This window comes from Rhipicephalus microplus, chromosome X, assembly GCF_043290135.1.
Source record: "Rhipicephalus microplus isolate Deutch F79 chromosome X, USDA_Rmic, whole genome shotgun sequence".
NCBI classification, from domain to species: domain Eukaryota; kingdom Metazoa; phylum Arthropoda; class Arachnida; order Ixodida; family Ixodidae; genus Rhipicephalus; species Rhipicephalus microplus.
The window spans coordinates 125868212-125887838 of record NC_134710.1 but is presented as its reverse complement, the minus strand read 5'-3'; the positions used below and the strand labels follow the sequence as shown (position 1 = coordinate 125887838).

The 19627-nt window shown below is 46.3% G+C and overlaps 1 protein-coding gene across 1 annotated transcript; it reads right to left on the bottom strand.

Annotated features, from left to right (window-relative positions):
- Positions 1-239: 239 nt before the first annotated feature.
- ringer (tubulin polymerization-promoting protein ringmaker) lies at positions 240-16708 on the bottom strand. Its single transcript, XM_037427672.2, has 4 exons — positions 15768-16708; positions 13309-13526; positions 8594-8726; positions 240-1725 (listed from the first exon to the last, which is right to left on the bottom strand). Exons 1-4 carry the CDS (start codon positions 16113-16115, stop codon positions 1543-1545), a joined length of 882 nt encoding a protein of 293 aa, XP_037283569.2. The 5' UTR covers positions 16116-16708; the 3' UTR covers positions 240-1542.
- Between the last annotated feature and the right edge of the window lie 2919 nt (positions 16709-19627).

Genomic DNA, 19627 nt, shown 5'->3' with positions numbered 1-19627 from the left:
GCCCCCCCCCCTCCCCCCGACAATCAGGTGGATTTACACACCCACCTTTCAAGCTTGTATCACATATAGTTCTCATTCAATGGCTACGACATTCGTTGTGCATTGTTTGCACTCTGATTATCCATTCAACAAGTAGCATTTTCTTTTCTTTTTTTTCAAAGCGGTCGGTTGGGTCAGTTTTGATCAGACGAGGAACATGGGAGGCCATATTACGTCGGCCGAGACATGTTAATGCACGATACGCTTCACTTTTTATTGAACACTACAGTGACAACAATGAAAAGTACACAGCTTGAATAAACACAGAACAGGGGTGTAAGTCAGCTGTAAGAACTTCGTATATAAAAATCTTGTGTGGCGCCAACATGTAAGCCATAATTTGATGTACAGAAAAATGACACTATCCGGTCATATAGCCTCCTGCAGAGAGAAGCGTTGACACGGTATGTATACCTGTATATAGCTGTGAACAAATGAGAGGGTGTTTTCAAACGCTACGCTTCCACTTTCTGAACATGAGGCTATAGGTAGTTTAGTATGAAAGCGCGTTACCTATGGGCCCTATAGGCGATTGCATCCTTTTTTGTTTGGCCGATGGCATTTGGGAGACTTCTTAGTTTGGCAACTCGAGAGATTGATGCTTTTTTTTTTTCAGGCGCACACTAAACAAGAGATCAGGCCAGTGCAATATTGCAAAAAGATGATGGTGAAACAATTCAAGTGTACTTCCTTCATTTAGATTACCAAGCTTATAATCTCTGCTTTCCATTCGCCAGTTCCAAATTGTATCCTCACCAACTTCCGTGAACTGAATCTTTAGCGTTCAAGAAAGTGAAACCGCAGCTAGCAAACATTGGCAGGCTTCCGTGATCGGGATAAACGGCTGCAACACACCGAGTACATGCGGGGCAGTGACTCCCATTCCAACCTCGAGGAAGAAAACACTCATGCGGACGAAGGAAATTGAACGCCGAAGTTTGTCCATTTCTGCTTCATACAGTATAGCTGCAGCACTCTCGAAAGTTATACTTTTCCTTTTTTCTGGTTAGCTTCTGATCAGAAGAAGCTTCAAAGGGCATAGTATGACTAAGGCTTAAGTATGGTACATAATGATGCGACATTTCCTACAGCGTTTTCTGTTCCATGTTTTCTAACATTTGTCATACCAGGGGGACTTAACAAGGTCGTATGAACCACCCTTCAGAAACCGTGCCTTTCGATCACTTTTACGGGGAAGGCGTTCGTTTCTAAAGGTACAAGCCGATGCGTGCCGTGAGCGGCTATATGCGAATCCCTGCACCAAGCGGCTGCTGAGGCCTAATAAGCGTGAATCACAGTTCCCAAAACGAAAAAAAAAAGTTTTAAGTGGAGGCATCGTGTGCCGCAAGCAGGTCGCGCGTGATGCAATGTCGCCTCCTGCAGGCTCGTCTGTGGGATGCAGCAGCGGGACTCCACGACGCGCTGCTCGTTCGCTGCCCAGGGCGCCCCGTGGCTGGTTGGTGTCCGCGCTTCCGGATAGGCCCGCGAGCGCGGCGAGTACCTTCAATGGGTCTTGTTGTAGTTGCCCTCGTCCTTGTAGCCGCTCACGTAGCCGGAGTCTGCGGGAACGTCCTGGCGACCCTCCTTGCCCCGACCCTTGCCTGTCTCGTCGAAGCGTTGCTTGTGGGTACCCGTGTACTTGGTGTGGTCCGTTAGCCGAGCCACAGCTCCACCCGTGGCCACTGGCTGCAATGAAAGAACGCCAATACAAAGCACATGTATGAGTTAGAGACAGAAAATCAGAGTAATGCGCTCTGCAGCGCGTGTCAGCACATTTGCAGCTCAAGTATGGAGATGCGTCCTCGTAAAATATATGGGTGATATAAACATGCGCTTGTGAGCTGCCTTATTCTTGAGACAAGCGAACAGGTGGACGGTTTTCTTTGCTCACGACAGGTGTTCTCAATATAAAACTAGATCGTTCTAAGTTTTATATCTTTACTCCATAGCGTGAGTATTAATATGTGGCCCCGCCGCGGTGGTCTAGTGGCTAAGGTACTCGGCTGCTGACCCGCAGGTCGCGGGATCAAATACTGGCTGCAGCGACTGCATTTTCAATGGAGGCAGAAAAGCTGTAGGCCCGTGTGCTCAGATTTGGGTGCATGGTAAAGAACCCCTGGTAATCGAAATTTCCGGAGCCCTTCACTACGGCGTCTCTCGTAATCACATGGTGATTTTGGGACGATAAACCCCACAAATCAATCAATCAATCAGTATTAACATGTGGTAATGACGTCTAAGTCAAAATCAAGAAGATATGTGCATGGATGGTACGCAGTGAAAAGCCTATATAAGCACAGGTGTTTGAGAGCTACAGACTACACTTCAAGAAAGGGGAAGGGCAAGCATACCAGGGGGAGGCAGAAACCTAGTTGGGCAGATGAGATAAAGAAGTTTGCGGTGATTGCAAACACATGACCGGATGATCTGGTTATTAATATTATTATTATTATTATTATTAATATTATTATTATTATTATTATTCATATTAGCAGCAGCAGCCTCACTTATACGTATCGCAACACTATGCATGTTGTCAAGACGCTAATTATGCCAGCCCAAAACGCTTGTTTACTGACTGTATGTTCACATTGTTTGATAGTAATGTCTCGGTTTTACGTCCCATAGTCCCAATATGTTTATGAGAGACGCCGTATAGTGGAGGGCTCCGGAAATCTTGACCAACTGATGTTCTATTACAACGTACGCTGACGTCTCACAGTACACGGGCCTCTAGCATCCTGTTCCATTGTTCAAGAACCGGCAAACTTCTCATGCGGACTGTGAAAAAAGCAAGCATCGATAGTTTCTTATTCAGAGATCCTTTATTAAGCTGGAGTGGTGCTGTCATTGAAACACTCAATGCTGCAGAAGCAGAGCTTTCCATGACACCACATTGTTGAAGAACTGTGAATTCTATGTTCATCCGTAGGTATCTCACAGAAATATAAATAAATTCTAACGCATTTAGTATTATATAGATAATATGATTTCTTTTTTATCTTGAACTATACAGCAGTTAGACAATATTAACGTTGAAGCCATAAATCCGAAATTGTTTGGTTCACGCATGCATGTGCGTCCGGCATATCGACGATCAGTCCAATATTGTCTCTGCAAGTGCTCCTTCAACTTGAGAGTGAAGAAATTTTCGACGATATCAATGTAAAAAGACGTTACTAGCGGTGCACCAAAATTTTTGGCACGGCATGTGGGCGATTATAGTTTATGAGGACAGTGCACCGTGGCCGCGGTGCTACTCGCGACGTTACAAACGGCATGTCAAAAACGTGGTCTATAAGAACGGGTTACAGTCAGAGATTTCAAATTAAAAAAAAGTCTGATCTGAGATATGAAATGTTTTCTTAATTATAACAATATTGATCCGTCTATTCCTGTACCGGTCTCACATGATGCGCCGTTTTTCTGTGTGCAGTTTTATTAAGTGTGTAATGAGATGTAGTTAGAACAGTATTTGCGTGCGTTTCATATATGTTAGCATATATAAGGAAGAAATACTAGTACACGCGTGACGAAAGACTATCAAGTAAATTAGAAACATGCTTGGACCATTCTTGAGAAATATTTTCTGTTTGTTTTTCTTTCGGTTCTTAAACTGAGATCAAGGAATGCAAAGTGCATAAGTTTTGTAAGTAAAAAACTATCCGCGTTTACATTCAAGTCAGGGGCCCACTCGCGTCAGAGTTTTCCTCTAGTTACAACTTGGAGGGTGAGAAATACATTCGAAGAACGTTTATCCTACTTTCTGACGTACTTCCCATCTATTGGTAGATTGTGTGATAGATATTACAGCAGTGCTCCCCCCCCCCCCAAAAAAAAAAGGCATGTGGCTTTTGAGAAATGTCACCTTGCGGCCCTCCAGGACAATATTCTATGGGCGAAGCTCCTTAAAGCGGCACCCGTTCGTCCCTCGTAGTAGTCGTAGTCGTAGTGTGTAACCAGTCTTACGTTTTGACCTGCAAGGTGGTGCCGGTGGGAGATTTCTCCTGTGTGTTGTTGAACAATAAAAAATTCGCAGTGTGCGTGTTAACTAAAAGCCGAATTCTCCTGTCTCTCATTCCCCATTAGCAGCCATTGGCATGTACATTGAGCACTATCTGACAAGAAAGGGTTGTTACGTTATACTCGCTGGGCGTAACCTCCTTGGTTTTAGAAAGGTTTGGCGAGCGTTGGGCCACAGTGCCATGAATACAGTGAACCAGTATATACCATGAAATCGAGGTGGTTACAGGTGGGAAGTAGACACGAAGCGCAAGCCGTAAGAAAGTGTGCGTGTGCCAGCTTTTTTTTAGCCCTTGGAATGTCCGCTGGATGGCGGTGCTTCTATATGGGGAATATATGATGAAAAGATGCGAGATGGTGGTATTTGGAGTGTTGAATAGATGAACGAACGGACACAAAGTCAGATGCATGGCCGAACGCATGGATGGCTGCACGGACGGATGGACGCATGGACGAACGCCGGGGCGGATGCATGGACGAACGCAGGGACGGACGCACAGATGGACGTGCGGTTGCACTAACAGACGCACACACGGACGGGCGGATGGACGCACGGATGGTCATACAGACGGACGCATGGACGGATGGCAGCAAGAACGAATGGACGGACGGATGCTTCGCCCCACTCTACATCATTCACTCCGTGGATGTGATGCCATTTTTTCACCTGACCATGTTCTTGTGCTCATAAATATATTTGCACATGTGCACGAGCTCTCTCTCATTTGATTAAAGCCCCTTGAACCAAAGCCGATGAGCCAAACATTCAAATAACCTTTAAAGGAAGAGAGAAGTAAACGTTTATTTTGAAACAGTGCCCCGAGCAATGCCCGGTGTCACCCTGAGGTGGGGGCTCCTTAGTTCAGGAACCCTCTGGCTTCTACTGCCCTCTTGGCCCTGGCGACGAGTTGTTGCTGGTCTTCTAGGTCCTCGAGGGCAAGCTTCACCTCCCACGTTTCGGTTAGGTCTTCGTTCGTCCGTCCTGCTTCATTATCAGTCGTGTGTTGTTGCAGATTATGTCTGGCAGTACACTGGCATGCAAGAAGCAAATGTGCCGGGGTGTCCGGTACGTTGCAAAGCGGGCACATAGAGCTATATCTCGTTGGGTAGAGACAGTGCATTAGGGCCCCATGTGTGCATGTGCTGCTTCGCAGGCGTCTCAGTATTACGCTTTCCTCTTCTGTCAGTTTTGGGTGTGGTGGAGGGTATACTCGTCGCTCCAGCCTGTAATGCTGGAGTAATAACGAGTATGTGTTTTGAACAACTTCCGTCTCTTTAACAATAGAATAACCTTCAAAGCAATTATTTAATTAACGAATTCAATAGCCTTTTGCCACTCGGCACAGAGTTGAATCAATAGATTTCACTTTGAAGTAGATACTTGAGCCTTGCTGACACATCTTTGACGGAGAAAAAAACAGTTCATCTTTTTTTATTACCTCATGTATGCCGAGAAGCAGGTATGTGTCCTGTTCATGCAGGACTCATGCGGCATGTACCATACGACTTCAGTAAGTTTATATTATGAAAAATAATGAAAAAAAAACTTGAAGAGATGCCCTATCAGAAAAACTACCGTGACGGATACTGGAAACCATGGTGGGCTTAGTGGAAATAATAGCGGGTATAGTGGAAATTATGGTGCTTATGCCGGGACGTGGTGAAAATTATGGTGTATATGACGGGACATACAGGGTGGCATGGTGTATAGAATATGACTAAAGTGGAAACAATTGTGGGAAGTAGCGGCTAGATAGTGGGCAATCATGGGAGGCTCTGCCCACCATTGCGATAATGGTGGGAAGCACTAAGCAGATGATGGGTGGTGCTGCTTATTATGGCGGGCCACATGGTGTACCAAGATGAGAAGCTCTGCCCACCATTGCGAATGCTAGGAAGCAGTAAGCAGATGATGGGTGGGCTTATCATGGCGCGCAGTGTATATAGTGTACCAAGATGGGATCTGTACACTACATGTTCTACCACCATGATTTCGACCGAAGGTTAGGCCTACCAACAGAGCTTGTACAATTGTGTTATCCGCGCTACTGGGTTTGAGAATATGTCATAATTTCGACGAGTAAGAATGATAATACAGTACGGCCATGGCATCAATAAACCCAAATGTAGTATTTGTTTATCGTGTACGGTGTCCGCGCAAGAAGCTACAAACATCGATGCGACGCGATTCCAGCTCTTTCAAAGAACGTACGTCTCCCTTCACCGACCGCCGCCGGTCGCACTCACCAGCACTTCTCTGGCTCTTAAGCGAGAACACATACGTGGCAATTCGTATGCTTGCCGAACCAATATGATAGCATAATGTCTCCGAGGCACTGCATTCGTTTTGGCCAAGCCGTTATGTAGATGTTGCTAACGAGAAAGCTACAGCAGTGCGCTGCCACGACTGCACTCTACGTTGCGCGAAAAAAAACACCGCAATACTCAATTGTGTGGGCGTATCTATCGAATGAGCCTAGAGACGTCATGAAGCCTGAGCAAATGTCGCCCTTTGGAACGAGCGAGAAACGGATATTAAACTTGACAGTATACCCACCGGTAAACTGTACCTGCTCCCCACTCCACTTGGTTTTTTTTAGGTTTTCAATTGTAACAAAAACATAGAGCTGGCGCTATTATCGCAGTGGCAATCGTTACAGCTAGCAGTTGCTTGTGTTTACCAAATTTGCAAATTTTAGTAGCAGGTACAGATCTCGGCTATATCAAGTACGCGACAAACAAAACTGAAGTTGAACGGTCAGTTTGTATGGTTACTAGCTATTTAACAAGCAAGTTTCATCATGGCGGCATGGCGCAGTGGTTAGTGTCTTCGGTTGAAAATCCACAGATTGCACGTTCCTCATGATAGCCTGTTTTTTTTCCTTTTTACGGGTGTTTTTTACATTGTTTTTTTCACGCACTTTTTTATAATTTCTTGTGGCAGCTCGTCACTGTGATTCTGACGCCATTTTGCGCTCAAGCGTTGCCGGCACTGCAGCATCCACCATATCCCACCTTACACCATGTGCCATGGTGGAAGTTTTTTTCAGAATTCACCCACTACATTAATCCACTATAATGGTGGGTGGTGGTTTACAACATGCATACCATTAGTTTTTTTTGTAATAGGGTGGGGGAGGGGAGCTCGTACTACGTGTGTATAGCAGAACCATCCTTCACGGATAAGGTCCCTAGATGAAACAAGTTTCCAAGGTAGCGACACCTTTCCCTTTCCTCTTCACCTATGTTCCTGAAGTGCCCCTAGAAGGTTTAAAACTTTCAACCAAAAGCGAATGTGTGGGTTTCGTTGCTACGGTGAATAGATGTAAATGAAACAAAATGGAACGAAATAAGTCGTAGAATAAACAGTTACCTTTATGAACATAAACGGTACAACACAAGAGCAAGCGGGATGTGAGTTGCTCAACTGGCAACGTTGTGCAGTTCTATGCACCACTAGCCATGGCGTCTCGCGTAGTACATCGTAGTTCCACGGCTGTGGTAGTTCGTCCAGTTCTAACTAGTCCCCTTTTCCGATTGTGTTTTGTTCGTGCTGTGACACAGTGAACACGCTTCTTGCTGGATCCTGTTAGTGACCACAGGGCGTGACGTTGTGACGATGGATTACAACCAGCTTGTGCACAGGCAAGAAAAAAACTACGACCAGACTGGTACGAACACTCGTCCTGCAGCACTGCGATGACGGTTTTTTTTAATGTGCCCCTTTGGACAATCGTGATGCCAAGTGATTCTGATGCGGTACTGGGAACTTCCTGAAAAGTGAGAGTTCTACTGGTGAGGTGTCTCGAAGCAGCGCGTTTCGGCTCAAGCAGGAACTGGTCAAGAGTGGAATGCTTCTGTAGGTAGGTAGATTACAACCTACAGCTGCTCTGTATACGTGCATACGCACAAGTATTTGTACCAACTGGCATGCACTAGACGCGCATTTGACGCGCGCCTGGCGTTTCAATAAAAACCGACAAATTGACTCGCTTCGCAGATCCGCGTCGACGTACGTTGACGGAGTTGCACGAAAGCATTCGCGTGAAATGGTTCACAGTTGCACATCACGGTGCGCTTCATCTCGGAAAGCACGAGGTAAGTTGAAGAGAGCGAAACCGTTTTCTGTTGTTTTACGGCAACGCCGCATTGTTGAAAAACGCGGATGTTGCATTGAACGAGCATCGCGAAACAATCTTGGTCGACTTAGCGCACACCGAAACGCTCCTCCTCTTCAGTTTATGTTCTGGCTACGATTTCGTCTTTGGTCACGGCGAAAATCTGGCTGGAGCCTTATGCGCATGCGTACTCGTTTTGAACCTTTTGTATAATAATAAATAGCACCACCAGCCATTTGCAAGATCACGCGCAAGTAATGCACCAATTACAGACGTGGATGGCAGAGAAAAAGAGTAATCGAGAGAGTGAGGAGGACGGCTCGAGAACAATGAGTGACGCTACCTTGGAAACTTGTTTCATCTATATAGGGACCTTATTCACGGAAACTGCACAGCTCCACCTGCATACTTACCGTGGTGCGCGTGGTGGCAGGCGGGCCGCACGTGCTCAGTTTGTCCTTGATCTCTTCCACCTCGACCTTCTTGTTTTTCGCTATCACCTCCAGGAACTGCTGGTACTCTTTCAGGTTCAGCGCCTTCTTCGTCCTGCCGAAGGGAACACAGAGAGAAAGAGTGCGTGAGCACACGTGCGCAGATCAATTATAGTGCGAAAATGTCTGTACAGTCGAGAAGCTTTGCTTTTTGGGTTGCCCCATATGTATACAAAGCGGTGTTTGCGCCCGCGTCTCTTATGAAACTTGGGGCTATCGTTTTCTCCTGATCAACTTTCAGATTCTTATAGCTGCATTGTTAGTTTACCACAGCTTAACTGAGCACGACGTACTTCGTTGGTTTGCCAGATCACTGAACGGGACCGAGTGAACTCGCTGTGTTAATTATTATGCAGCGTAATGGGTTACTTACCACCGCTTGCCACATTTGCGCGTGATCTACAGCCAAGCAGTGCATGCGAGTATTGACCGTAGTGAACATGAACAGAGGTGCATGCATGCCAGGTGGCAGTGTATGCAGTAAGCTGAACTTCACGAACTGTTTTAACTGACACACGCACGCTTAATTCCCACAATTATATCATGGAGCCTGGCACGTAAATATACAAAAAAAGATGCCACACAAGGTTGCCACCCGTAGGATAATTACCATACTTGTAGGGTATTTTCGTAATTCTTCGGCCAGGGTAGGGTAGTAAGACAGTGACGTATATTAATTCCATCATTTCACGTCATTGAAGACTGAAAAATGTCTAAGATCCGCAAGACATAACCGAAAGTTACGTTCCCGTAGAGGTTCGAATTGAAATTGTCCTAATTCTAATTTCACCAGCACAAAAGACAAAGGATAATACGTCAAACATCCTTAGGCTGGGTTTTTCATTTTCTGACGGGTGTTCTTTTCCCCTCTCTGTCGTCTCTCACCTGTTCGTGGCGTGGAGGGGCGTTTTAAATTTTACGCCGGTGGTCGGCTTCAGGTATTAAGGCGAAAGCTTTAAATGCCTCATCATGCACGAAAAGTGACGTTTGGCGTCAAAAAACAAACAAACAAACAACATCTTGATAAATCAACACTGGATCATGATGTCATTGGGGCTGGGCATATCGCCAGAATTTCGTGGTGTCATCATGACGTCATTGTGACGTCACTGTGGAATTACAATGTGACGTCAAATGATGACGGTAATTGGTGGACCGATTTCGAAGGCACCCCGTATGCCTGCACGTCGTGAAGTGCACAGTCGAAATCTTTTTGAGAGTGAACACAGAAGCACGTGGCTTGCGGCACTGCTAGCGCAGTTTGGTGACACGTCACAGTATCTGCGCGCATGCGGGAGGAGGGTAGCTTCCCTTCACGCACATTACGTACCCGCTGTGCTTGTGTGTCGTCTGCTAACTGATTTTCGGCATCCCTGGTGATCATATAATTATGGCTACTAAAGCTTAGATGCTTTCCGTTCAATCGGCGCATTAATTGTGCCTGCTATGCCACTTGGTTTTCGTCTTTTTCCTGCGATCTTGTAGAGGTACAAAGAAAAGGTAAAAGAACACAATTACCCGAAAGGTCATTTGGTGTACGTTCCACGAAAGATGAATTAGTTTAAGGAAGTTGTATCAGTAATCTGAAATAGCTGACCTCTATGTTACATTAGTATTTTGTCATGTTCCCCATTGAAAAATAAGAGCACTGCTGCTGCCACTGTTCCGGAAGGTTGTGAGGAGTACAGCGCTGGCACAAAGTAACGATGCGCTGGAAGATTCTGGCACTCTCGCTGAACCTTCAGTTTCTCCGCAGCCGCCGCGTTAACAGAGTGCCGCACCATAGCCTATTTTATGTATATTGTCATATGTTTTCACAAATGCTCAAGCTTGCCAGAAGAGCACCGCAACCTGGTGATTTTCCGTGTGCTTGTTCATAATAGGTTTTGCAGTGTGGCCCTGCGCCAGGCCATGCTGGAAATGTGCGTCGGGGAAAGCGCCCAGCGACAAATGAACGATCATCTTGAAAACATAACGTTTATTTGTGAGTTAGGCGGAGCATAAATTGAAAATCAAGACTCTTGCCACGTTGAAGCACCCGGCTTTCCTACTGCCATGCGCGTGCAGCAGGCGACACGCGCTAGCTCACCTGACTTAATGCACGCACCGGTATCATTTTCGCAGCCCGGCCGCACTGCGCATCGGCGACGCTTACGGGTGCCACCGCGTAACAACGCTGGGAGCTCCGAAAGCCACGCACTTCCTTGTTCACTCTAAAGAAAAATTGCGACTGTACGTTATCCGTACGTTATCATTGTTACACGTGGAGCTATATAATAATAATACGTTAATAATGCGTTTATTTCATCATCATTGTGTACATGATGACAGGGGCCCGCAGAAAAAGCTGCAAAATCCGAGGACCGTTCCAATGAAAACTAAAAAAAACAAAAACAGCTTGACTGAGCTGCTGACCCCTAACTTGGCGAACAGCAAGGATTCAAGAATAAAAAAAAACACAACCAAATGTGCATAACATAACAGAAACAGAAAAATGAAAGACACAATACAAAGAAGTACACATTTAAGGCACAGAAATCGCGAGCAAACAGATAACAGGAATTATGAAACAAAAAATGATAATAACTCTTTATTTGTCAATGTTTCAAGGGGTACGTTTTTAGCTGCGAAGCTATTGAGCAGTCGCGGAAGCTGGTTTTCCAGGGTTTGCGTGCCGTAAGTTGTTCTGTATGTTTGAACGTGCCATATATCTGTATTTCTTGTTCTGCATATATGTTTTCGCGGCTCTAGCAGAGCAATCTTACGAAGTAGAAATGTACTATACTTGATTTCACGCTTGAAGGAATGACAAAGACGATACTCATATAATTTAGTTACTCGCACAATTTTGTGCTTGGTAAAAAGTTCGGTTGTTGTGTGCCAGCAAGGAAGGTTTTCCATTACGCGTAAGAAGCTCTTTTGTAGGACGTGTAATTTGTTTAGGTTTTCTTGTGTCGTGGTTTGATTGAGTGATTGATATGTAGGGTTTAACGTCCCAAAACCACCATATGATTATGAGAGACGCCGTAGTGAAGGGCTCCGGAAATTTCGACCACCTGGGGTTCTTTAACGTGCACCCAAATCTGAGTACACGGGCCTACAACATTTCCGCCTCCATCGAAAATGCAGCCGCCGCAGCCGGTTTCTTGTGTCGTGGTGCCCCAGACTAAGTGACAGTAGTTTAGATGAGAATAAAATAAAGACTGATAGACTAGGATCATCACGTTCAGTGGCAGCATCTCACGTTTTCTGTAAACAATGCCTATTATCTGCGACAGCTTGCTACCAAGATAGGTTACATGGTCGTCCCAGGACAGTTTTTGATTTATCATAACTCCTAATGTTTTAATCGATGGCACTATTTCTAGGGGAATACGCTGAAAACATATATCTCTTGTTAATGCGATTTTTTTGTTTTTTCCTCTAAAGATGACGACTTTAGTTTTTGAGCTGTTTATCTGTAATGCGTTCTTTCGTGTCCAGTTATCAAGTTTGTCTAGTGCGTCATTTGCTTGTTCTGTCAACTCGCCTATATTATCTCCAGCTAGAAATATGCTCGTGTCGTCAGCGTAGCATACAATTTTTGCGAAGGGTATAGCCTGCACAATATCATTTATAAACATGTTAAAAAGAAACGGGCCCAAAATGCTGCATTGTGGGACGCCACACTGAACAGGCCGTGTATCGGATAAGAATTCGTTTGCAACAACTGCCTGTCTACGGAATTCAAGATAAGATTTTACGAGTGCAGATGCATGTCCACGAAATCCGCAACGCTCTAACTTGCGCAGCGATAGTTCATGGTTTATTAGGTCGAAAGCCTTCGCAAAGTCGACATAGATCCCAATAACTTTTTTATTTTTGTCAAGTTCCTTTAGAATGTGTTTTTTTTTTTGTTCCAGTAACGCGAGCTCTGCCGAACAGTGTTTTCTGAAACCAAATTGAGAGTCGCTAATTAGGGAATGCTTAGATTCAAAGCTCACGAAGCGCTTATGAATAACTTTTTCAAACAGTTTTCAAAATATTGGTAGTATATGATTTCTGTCACCCTTTTTATAAAGTACTGATACACGCGCAAGCTGCATACCACGAGGAAACACTGCCTTAATGATACACTTGTTGAGAATATGCGTAATGTACGGCGAAATAATGTCAAATATAAACTTAATTGGTTTAACTTGGAATCCATCAATGTCACAAGATGTCGTGTTGTTTAGCGTGTTGAATGTGCCCATCACCTCAGCTTCATCAACCGGGCTAAGAAATAGAGTATTTTCAATCGAGGTAATGTTTAGGAGGTCATTGAACACCTTCGCTTCACTAAAAACGCTTACAAAATGGCGATTAAATTCATTGGCGAGTTCCTGGCCGGATATAGCTTCCCCGTTTAGTACAAGTGTGGAAAGTTCTTTTTCACAACTTTGTTTCCCTAGAATATTGTTTAGCTTTTTCCACGTTAAATCAGGTGTATGGTGTATGTAATATCTAGGTGTAAGGTAAAACGTAGGGCAATGAAAAAAGTTGTGAAGGGTAAAGTACGGCCCGCGAAAAGTTTGACTTTGGAGTAGGTTATTTCCCAAAAACTGGTTTGCAACACTGGTGCCGCAGTGCGTCACACCGTGGGAATCATCACTCACTTTGCGACCTGCTTGAAGTAGATGCCGGTGTCGGTGGTGGTGATCTTCTTGCCGTCGATGACCTTGGCCTGCTTGAACCACTTGTCGCTGTTCGAGAGCGTGATGGCGTCGCCCGTGCTCTTGCTGTCGCCGAACTTCGCGAACGCCTTGAACTGGCCATCGAACGACGTCGGCGGCACCGGCGAGCCCGGCGCGGGAGATTCCGGCGGCGTCGCCATCTGCGAAAGCCACGAGATGAGCCGTCGAACAAACGCCACGGCGCAGCGCACCGGCAGCGACCCACACACACACGTGTGTGCGGCAGGCGTGGCTCCGGAACACCGTCTCCGCTTCGCTGGTTTGTCAAAAGGCAGAACGCGACAGAACAAACTCACTCAAAAAATAGAGGAAGCAGAACGTGCCACTCTTTCTGTTCTAGGCCGCTGCACGTTCGAGCATTTGCGTACGTGGTTCCAAGGTTCCCTTTTCGGTATTTCACAAGCTTTCCGTTCACGAGCCGAAGTGCCGTTGTCGAGCGCACGTTTATCTTGTAAGCGCGTGCGAAAAAAAAAAACATTGTAGTACTTGCAAGCAGCGCACAACGGTAAAACAATACCGAAATATCCTGAAATTATGTCACATGTCAGTGGGCGTATATTTGCAGAGGTGCCGTGCCTTGCTAATACGACCGGAAAAGAACAATGCGAAGCAATCACTATGTCTTCTTAATCTTGAGATATATTTATAAGCCGTAACATTACGACAGGAAAGTTGAGCTAACTGGTAGGTATTTGTCGAGAATAAAGGCGTATACAAAAACGGACTGGTTCCATGTTTGTTTGCATACGTATACCTTGCTTTCTTCTTCGATAAGAGGTAACAATTTCGGACGGGTGCTCGGACATCGGGACTTCCTAAGCTACACCTCTGCTATAAGTTAATCGATCTACTCGACCTGGTGTTCTTCGGTTTCCCGCCTGGCTTGATACAAAAGCCTCTATAACTGTATATATGATGTCAGGCCTTGCTGATCTGCGCAAAATTTATGGCATTTCGAACCTTTCATACTATCCCTTTTCTTGCACTTATTTTTTTGCGATTACCTCATTCTACTGGCGCACAGGTAAGTTACTGCCGTCTTCGGCCGTAACGTCTTGTATCTAGATGTGTTATTTCGCGATCCCTGCAATTTAAGCTGTACTAAGCTTCATACCAAGAATATTGAGCCAATTTCACTCTGTGTTTTCTAGTCCAACTGCCGCTATTCTTGCTTAACAACTTCCGAAATACACTTCGAGTGCTGTAATAGGCGACCATGTTGTAGCACTTGCGAAGTGCTGCAGAAATTGACGATGCCATTTGAAATTGATAGTTAACAGCAATTACATGGGTGAGTATACTCACCCATGTAACTTCCGTTACAGGGTGAGGGGAGGAGTACACGTGTGAAATCAGATTCTCCCATTCTACGGCGCCTCGCAGAGTCTGCCAGTGCAATTGCTTTTGTGAAGTTTTCGTCTGAACGGCAGCATTAGCGTTGAAGGCACGCACATGTAAACTTAGAAATGAATACGTTGAGTGTATTCGCGGGCCGACATGCATGTGCTATTTCACTCGGGCAGCACGTAAACTGTTGCGATTCTCCGTATTTACGTTCGTGGTGTTCTTTAGTGATACTTTACTAATTACGTATATGATCTCCTCGCTGTTTATGTTTAGCTGCAAAGTACGAAAGAAAACACACGATGGAGGATCATATGCAGGCATGGTCAGTGTGCACCTTGCGTCCATCGAGCGTTTTCTTTGCATTCTGATGAAGAGAAATGACCTACTCGACCCTCTTTCTTTATCTTATGGTTACACCTATAGGCAGGACAAGCGCTGGTCACTAAGGGTAATTGACTGAATTGCTAGAGAACGCAAAGCATTGGGGGAGGGGGGGTGACATAAAGTTACGTGGGCCGATGAGATTAAGAAGTTTGCGGGTACAACGTGGCAGCAGAAAGCCCAGGAATGAGTTGAGAGTTGATGGGTAGAACACGGGAGAGGTCTTTGCCCTGCATTCAGCGTAGTCAGGCTGGTGATGAAGAGGAATGAACGTGTATCTGAAGGCTCTGGCTTCGCTCACGAAGAGCGAGCGGACAGCAAAATTTGTGTCACCTGAAATCAGATTCGCTATTTCATGCTCAGACGATTCATTAGGTAGCGGCGATGTAACGCGAAGTTAATCGAGAATAAGCAGTTTCTAAGCTTGGAAGTTTCGACGCTGGTATATATTACCAAAAAACTATATCCACAAGTTTCCCGCCACATGGAGCAGCACCACCCTTAAATCTGGATGCCGCACTTCCGTCGGGGTTAATTCATATCGTGACTATTTCCTGGGTGCTGATCTTGGCTATAAGCGATTGTGGATGATATCTTGTTGTTCAACCTTTTAGCCGCGACCGCTGACATGCGTGCTCCTCACGTATACTCACGGACATGCGCATTTCGTAGAACTCCTCCCTCATCACCCTTCTAACTTCATCCACAATGCGTTCTTGGAGGATGTGGAATTGCTCCTGTAGCACGCCCAGTGGCCAGTGGATCTCGTCAACGGCGACTGTTGACCTGCACGGCCGCTCGTCGCCCGCGTCCGAGCAGTTTTCCTCGACGTCGGAGTCCGAGGCGACGACCACGCCACCGTTGTCCACCTCCCGACGTCGAGGTGTGTCCTCTTCGACGGACGACGGCGCCACGTCGAAGTCCTCAACCATGAGGACTTGCATGCGCCTCGAATCTCGCCTGGGCGCCAGTGCCACATCGCCCTTGCGCACCTTGCTCATCGTCGTTCACGTGCGTCGGCGACAACCGAGGTTCCGCTTTCTCTCTGGCCGCTTCCGACGGAGATGCGACCCAGGTGCGCACTGGCCGCGTCCAAGTCTCGTAACGCGTGCGCGAGGCTCCCCGCGGGTCTCTTTTGTCTCCACGCACAAGCGCTGTCCTACAGCGGTTGTGGATGCTCGCTAGAAGACCTGGCGTTTGGACAGTGAACTACACGCGGCGCGCCGGCGGGAGGGCCACCCAGCCACTGAGCCCGTGTCGTTTGTATCGCTGTTCTAAAGAAGTGATGTATGCAAAAGCGTTTTTCACACTCGGAGATTCTAAACAAGCCTCCCCCCCCCCCTCCCCACCTTCCTTTCTTCTTACCGGCGCACGCTTTTCACCGAGTCGTGTCTCCGGGCGCGCGCCGTCGTATCTGCTCTTTCGGAGGAGGCGGATTCAAGGAGAGAGGCGAGCGCGGTTGGTTTCACCGGTTAGCCGGACAAATTTCGATTGGCGGACGAGGCCAGGGCCGACTCAATTACGCCTCTATCACGTTCGTCTCGTCGTCTCAGTTCCACACAAATGTGCTATCACGCCCAACACCCAAGCACGACTTGCGTGACGCGGAGAATGAAATTAGTGGGGCGGATGAAAAGTCATAGTTTAGCTACTGTTAGGGGAATTTAGAGGCCTCCCAAGCTGAGAGATCCTGCGTTTTCTCTAGCTTCAGCACAAACTTTCCTACGAGCTGTAGACGCGGAAAGGCTTACCTGGATCTAGATGTGTGTATAGAAAGTGAAGTTTCATAACTAGTTGGGAGTGTCTGATGGGAGTGTCTGATTTCCGCTTCACATTTCACAACCATTTGTCCAGAGTTACAGCCACACGTCAACCATCGTGACCATTTTTTTTTTGTTCCCTTTCCGGCTGTAGCTGTAGGCTAAAAGCATCTCGCACCGAACAAAACCAAGAATGAACGCCACGTTGGTTTAGCTTTTTCTCTAAGCATGTTTGCAGTGTAACGGAGCACACTTTTGCGAACTGGGTCTACATTAAAACAAACGTGACGAAACAAGTCGCATGTAGAGGTGAAAACTTCGTCTTCGTCGTTCACGTTACGCATTGTGATTTTTCGCCTGTGAAAATTTAAATATACGAAGCACGTGCCGTTAGTGCAAGTTGCAATTTGTCGTCATGGCAGGGAAGTATCGGCACAGTTTGGACGCTCGTCTTGTGCGCGCGGAAAATAATCGCATCTGTCTAGCTGCCTTTTCCTGAGGTCAAAGGTAAGAAGAGGTTGCGCTTGTAGACAACTAAAGAAGCCCTCGACAGCGTCCTTGCATGGTTCTTTAGTGCAACTACACGCACGCTTACACGCCACTTTGTGTGAAGAGGGTTCCGATGACTTACAATTCGTGATGGGTAATGTCACCTCGCCGTGCTTTCATCCATCGTCGATAGATCATCACGATACGAGCACCATTATCCCGTTACGACTTCCTAGACTGTGATTAATAGTTGGAAAAACAGCGCACGCTAGCGAGCTTGTCAATTATGTCTGGCAAGTTTCTTTTTCATTGATATTTTTTTTCTGTTGTCTCCCCGCATCCATATTTCCAGTATGGTTTGTCTGCGTTCGTTTTGTAATAACGGCGACTACGCCAACAGAAACGCACTAGACAACACTTCCGTCATACATACGTGCCGTGCATTGAACAAAATGGAGGGAACCTAGAAGGAAGGCAAGAGCCACCTGGTGGGTCTCGCCCTGCGATTCGTGAATCACGACGACGGGCTCCGAGGCCGCGGCCAGACGTCACGAGTCGCGACGCTCCTCTGGCGTCGCTCAGATCACGGCCGTCTGTGTACACGCAACGGCGAACCGGTCGCCGCCTGTGCACGCCTGTGTTAACCATACTGGCGGCGCGTACGGCGTCATAGGCGCAGCGCCATTTCTTAAGAACAGAGCTGCTCGATGACAGTACAATTTGGTGCCGGCGTTACACGGAGAAAGAGCAAAGCGAAGTGGCTCTGTTCGTGCGTGCACAATACGAGCCAGCGCACGGTTAAAATGGGAAAGATTCGCGTGTCGTGTCAGTCATATTGCGGTTCGTCAGTCATAATGCCCCGCTGGAGCGTACAGGCAGTGTATGAGGATGTGTCTGTGGATAATCATATGGTGCAGTGATGAGTTCTTTCTTTAGTGACTTGCATAGGTGTGCGCGCAGAGAAGGCGGATGAAAGGGGACAGCACCATCTTTGCCCTATACTTTTGTTTAGTCGGTTCTGTCAGGTCATTGTTTCAATATAGCACAATGTAATGAACGTGTTTTTTTTTGCCTTGGTGGCATTCACGGGCTTCTTATGTTTCATTCATAAGTTGTTTACTTCTCACCTTTGCTCCCGAAAATCCTGGAATCTAATGCTGTCAGAGGTACGCATCGCTTCATTATTGCTTTAGCACCCATTTTGTTTTCTTTCGGACTCGATCAATGAATTGGTGGGTGAGGGCGTTGTAATGAAATTTCGACTCATCTGATCGAATGCCCTACGCATGTGCCTATGATTGTCCACACAAGGCGGAAAAGACGCTGTCAACTAGCTCTTACAAAGTTAAGCTAACCTCCCGAACATTCACAACCACCTGAGAGGAGCTTTTTAATGCTTACCCATGACTTGATAAATGACCACTTTGCCATTTTGCCCCATTGGATAGTTATTGAGAACGAAAACGAAAATCCCGATTTTCGTTGCGAAGCACCTTATATATGCGCTCGGACTGTCGCCGTCTCCTGTGGCCATAAGTAGTCTTAATGTCTCATGTGATCGCTCGTCACGGTAAAGCAAGTGGCCAATAGGTCGCGTTTGCTAAGGAAAAGCTCGCGAGAATGCGTGCTCGCCCGTGAGAGAGACAGTTATCGTGCACTCTTCCCCCATTATCATACCTTTCCTTCAACTTTCTCCTCCCCCACTTTAGATAAATAACCACTCATCTCCGAGTGGAAAATAATACGTAGCGTTGGCTGACGAAAAGATCTTTCCGCGATGGACGCTGTCTGTAGCAATGGGAGAACGCTGTCCTCTCATACCTGTAGTAAACACCGGATCCTCGCACCTCACCATGCTTTTGTTTTATTTTGGATTAGTGTGTCAAATATTTTCTTATCTCGCCTATCCACTAAAGCTTAAAGCATCAAACTAACGTGACAATTCATATGGCATGCTTTAAGCCACCTAGATAAATGCCACTGTTTTGATGTATTTATGACACTCCCGACTGTGTTTCGCCCCTTGAAAGTGACCTAAAACTGTACATTTAAATGTTAGCGTTCACTTTTAAACAATTTTTGTCATTTACTCTTCTATTTACTTTTCGCTACTGCAGCCGGTCTTAGAATTTGGTGACATTCGCGAATGAACTAAAGCGGCATTCGATGTTGTTATGGACACTGGTCTCCCCACTATCAAGAATTCGAACTCGTTGTGTGAGTGAAGCAAATGACTGCTTTTGAACCTTGGCCCACCTTTGGGT

What these genes read in the sequence shown, in the direction of transcription:
- ringer (XM_037427672.2), bottom strand. Translation starts at nt 16,115, where the DNA reads ATGAGCAAGGTGCGCAAGGGCGATGTGGCACTGGCGCCCAGGCGAGAT. An exon ending in TACTTCAAGCAGGTCGCAAA is followed by an intron (nt 8,727 to 13,308) that starts GTGAGTGATGAT and finishes TCCCTTCGGCAG; the next exon opens with GACGAAGAAGGCGCTGAACC. An exon ending in CTGCCACCACGCGCACCACG is followed by an intron (nt 1,726 to 8,593) that starts GTAAGTATGCAG and finishes CTTTCATTGCAG; the next exon opens with CCAGTGGCCACGGGTGGAGC.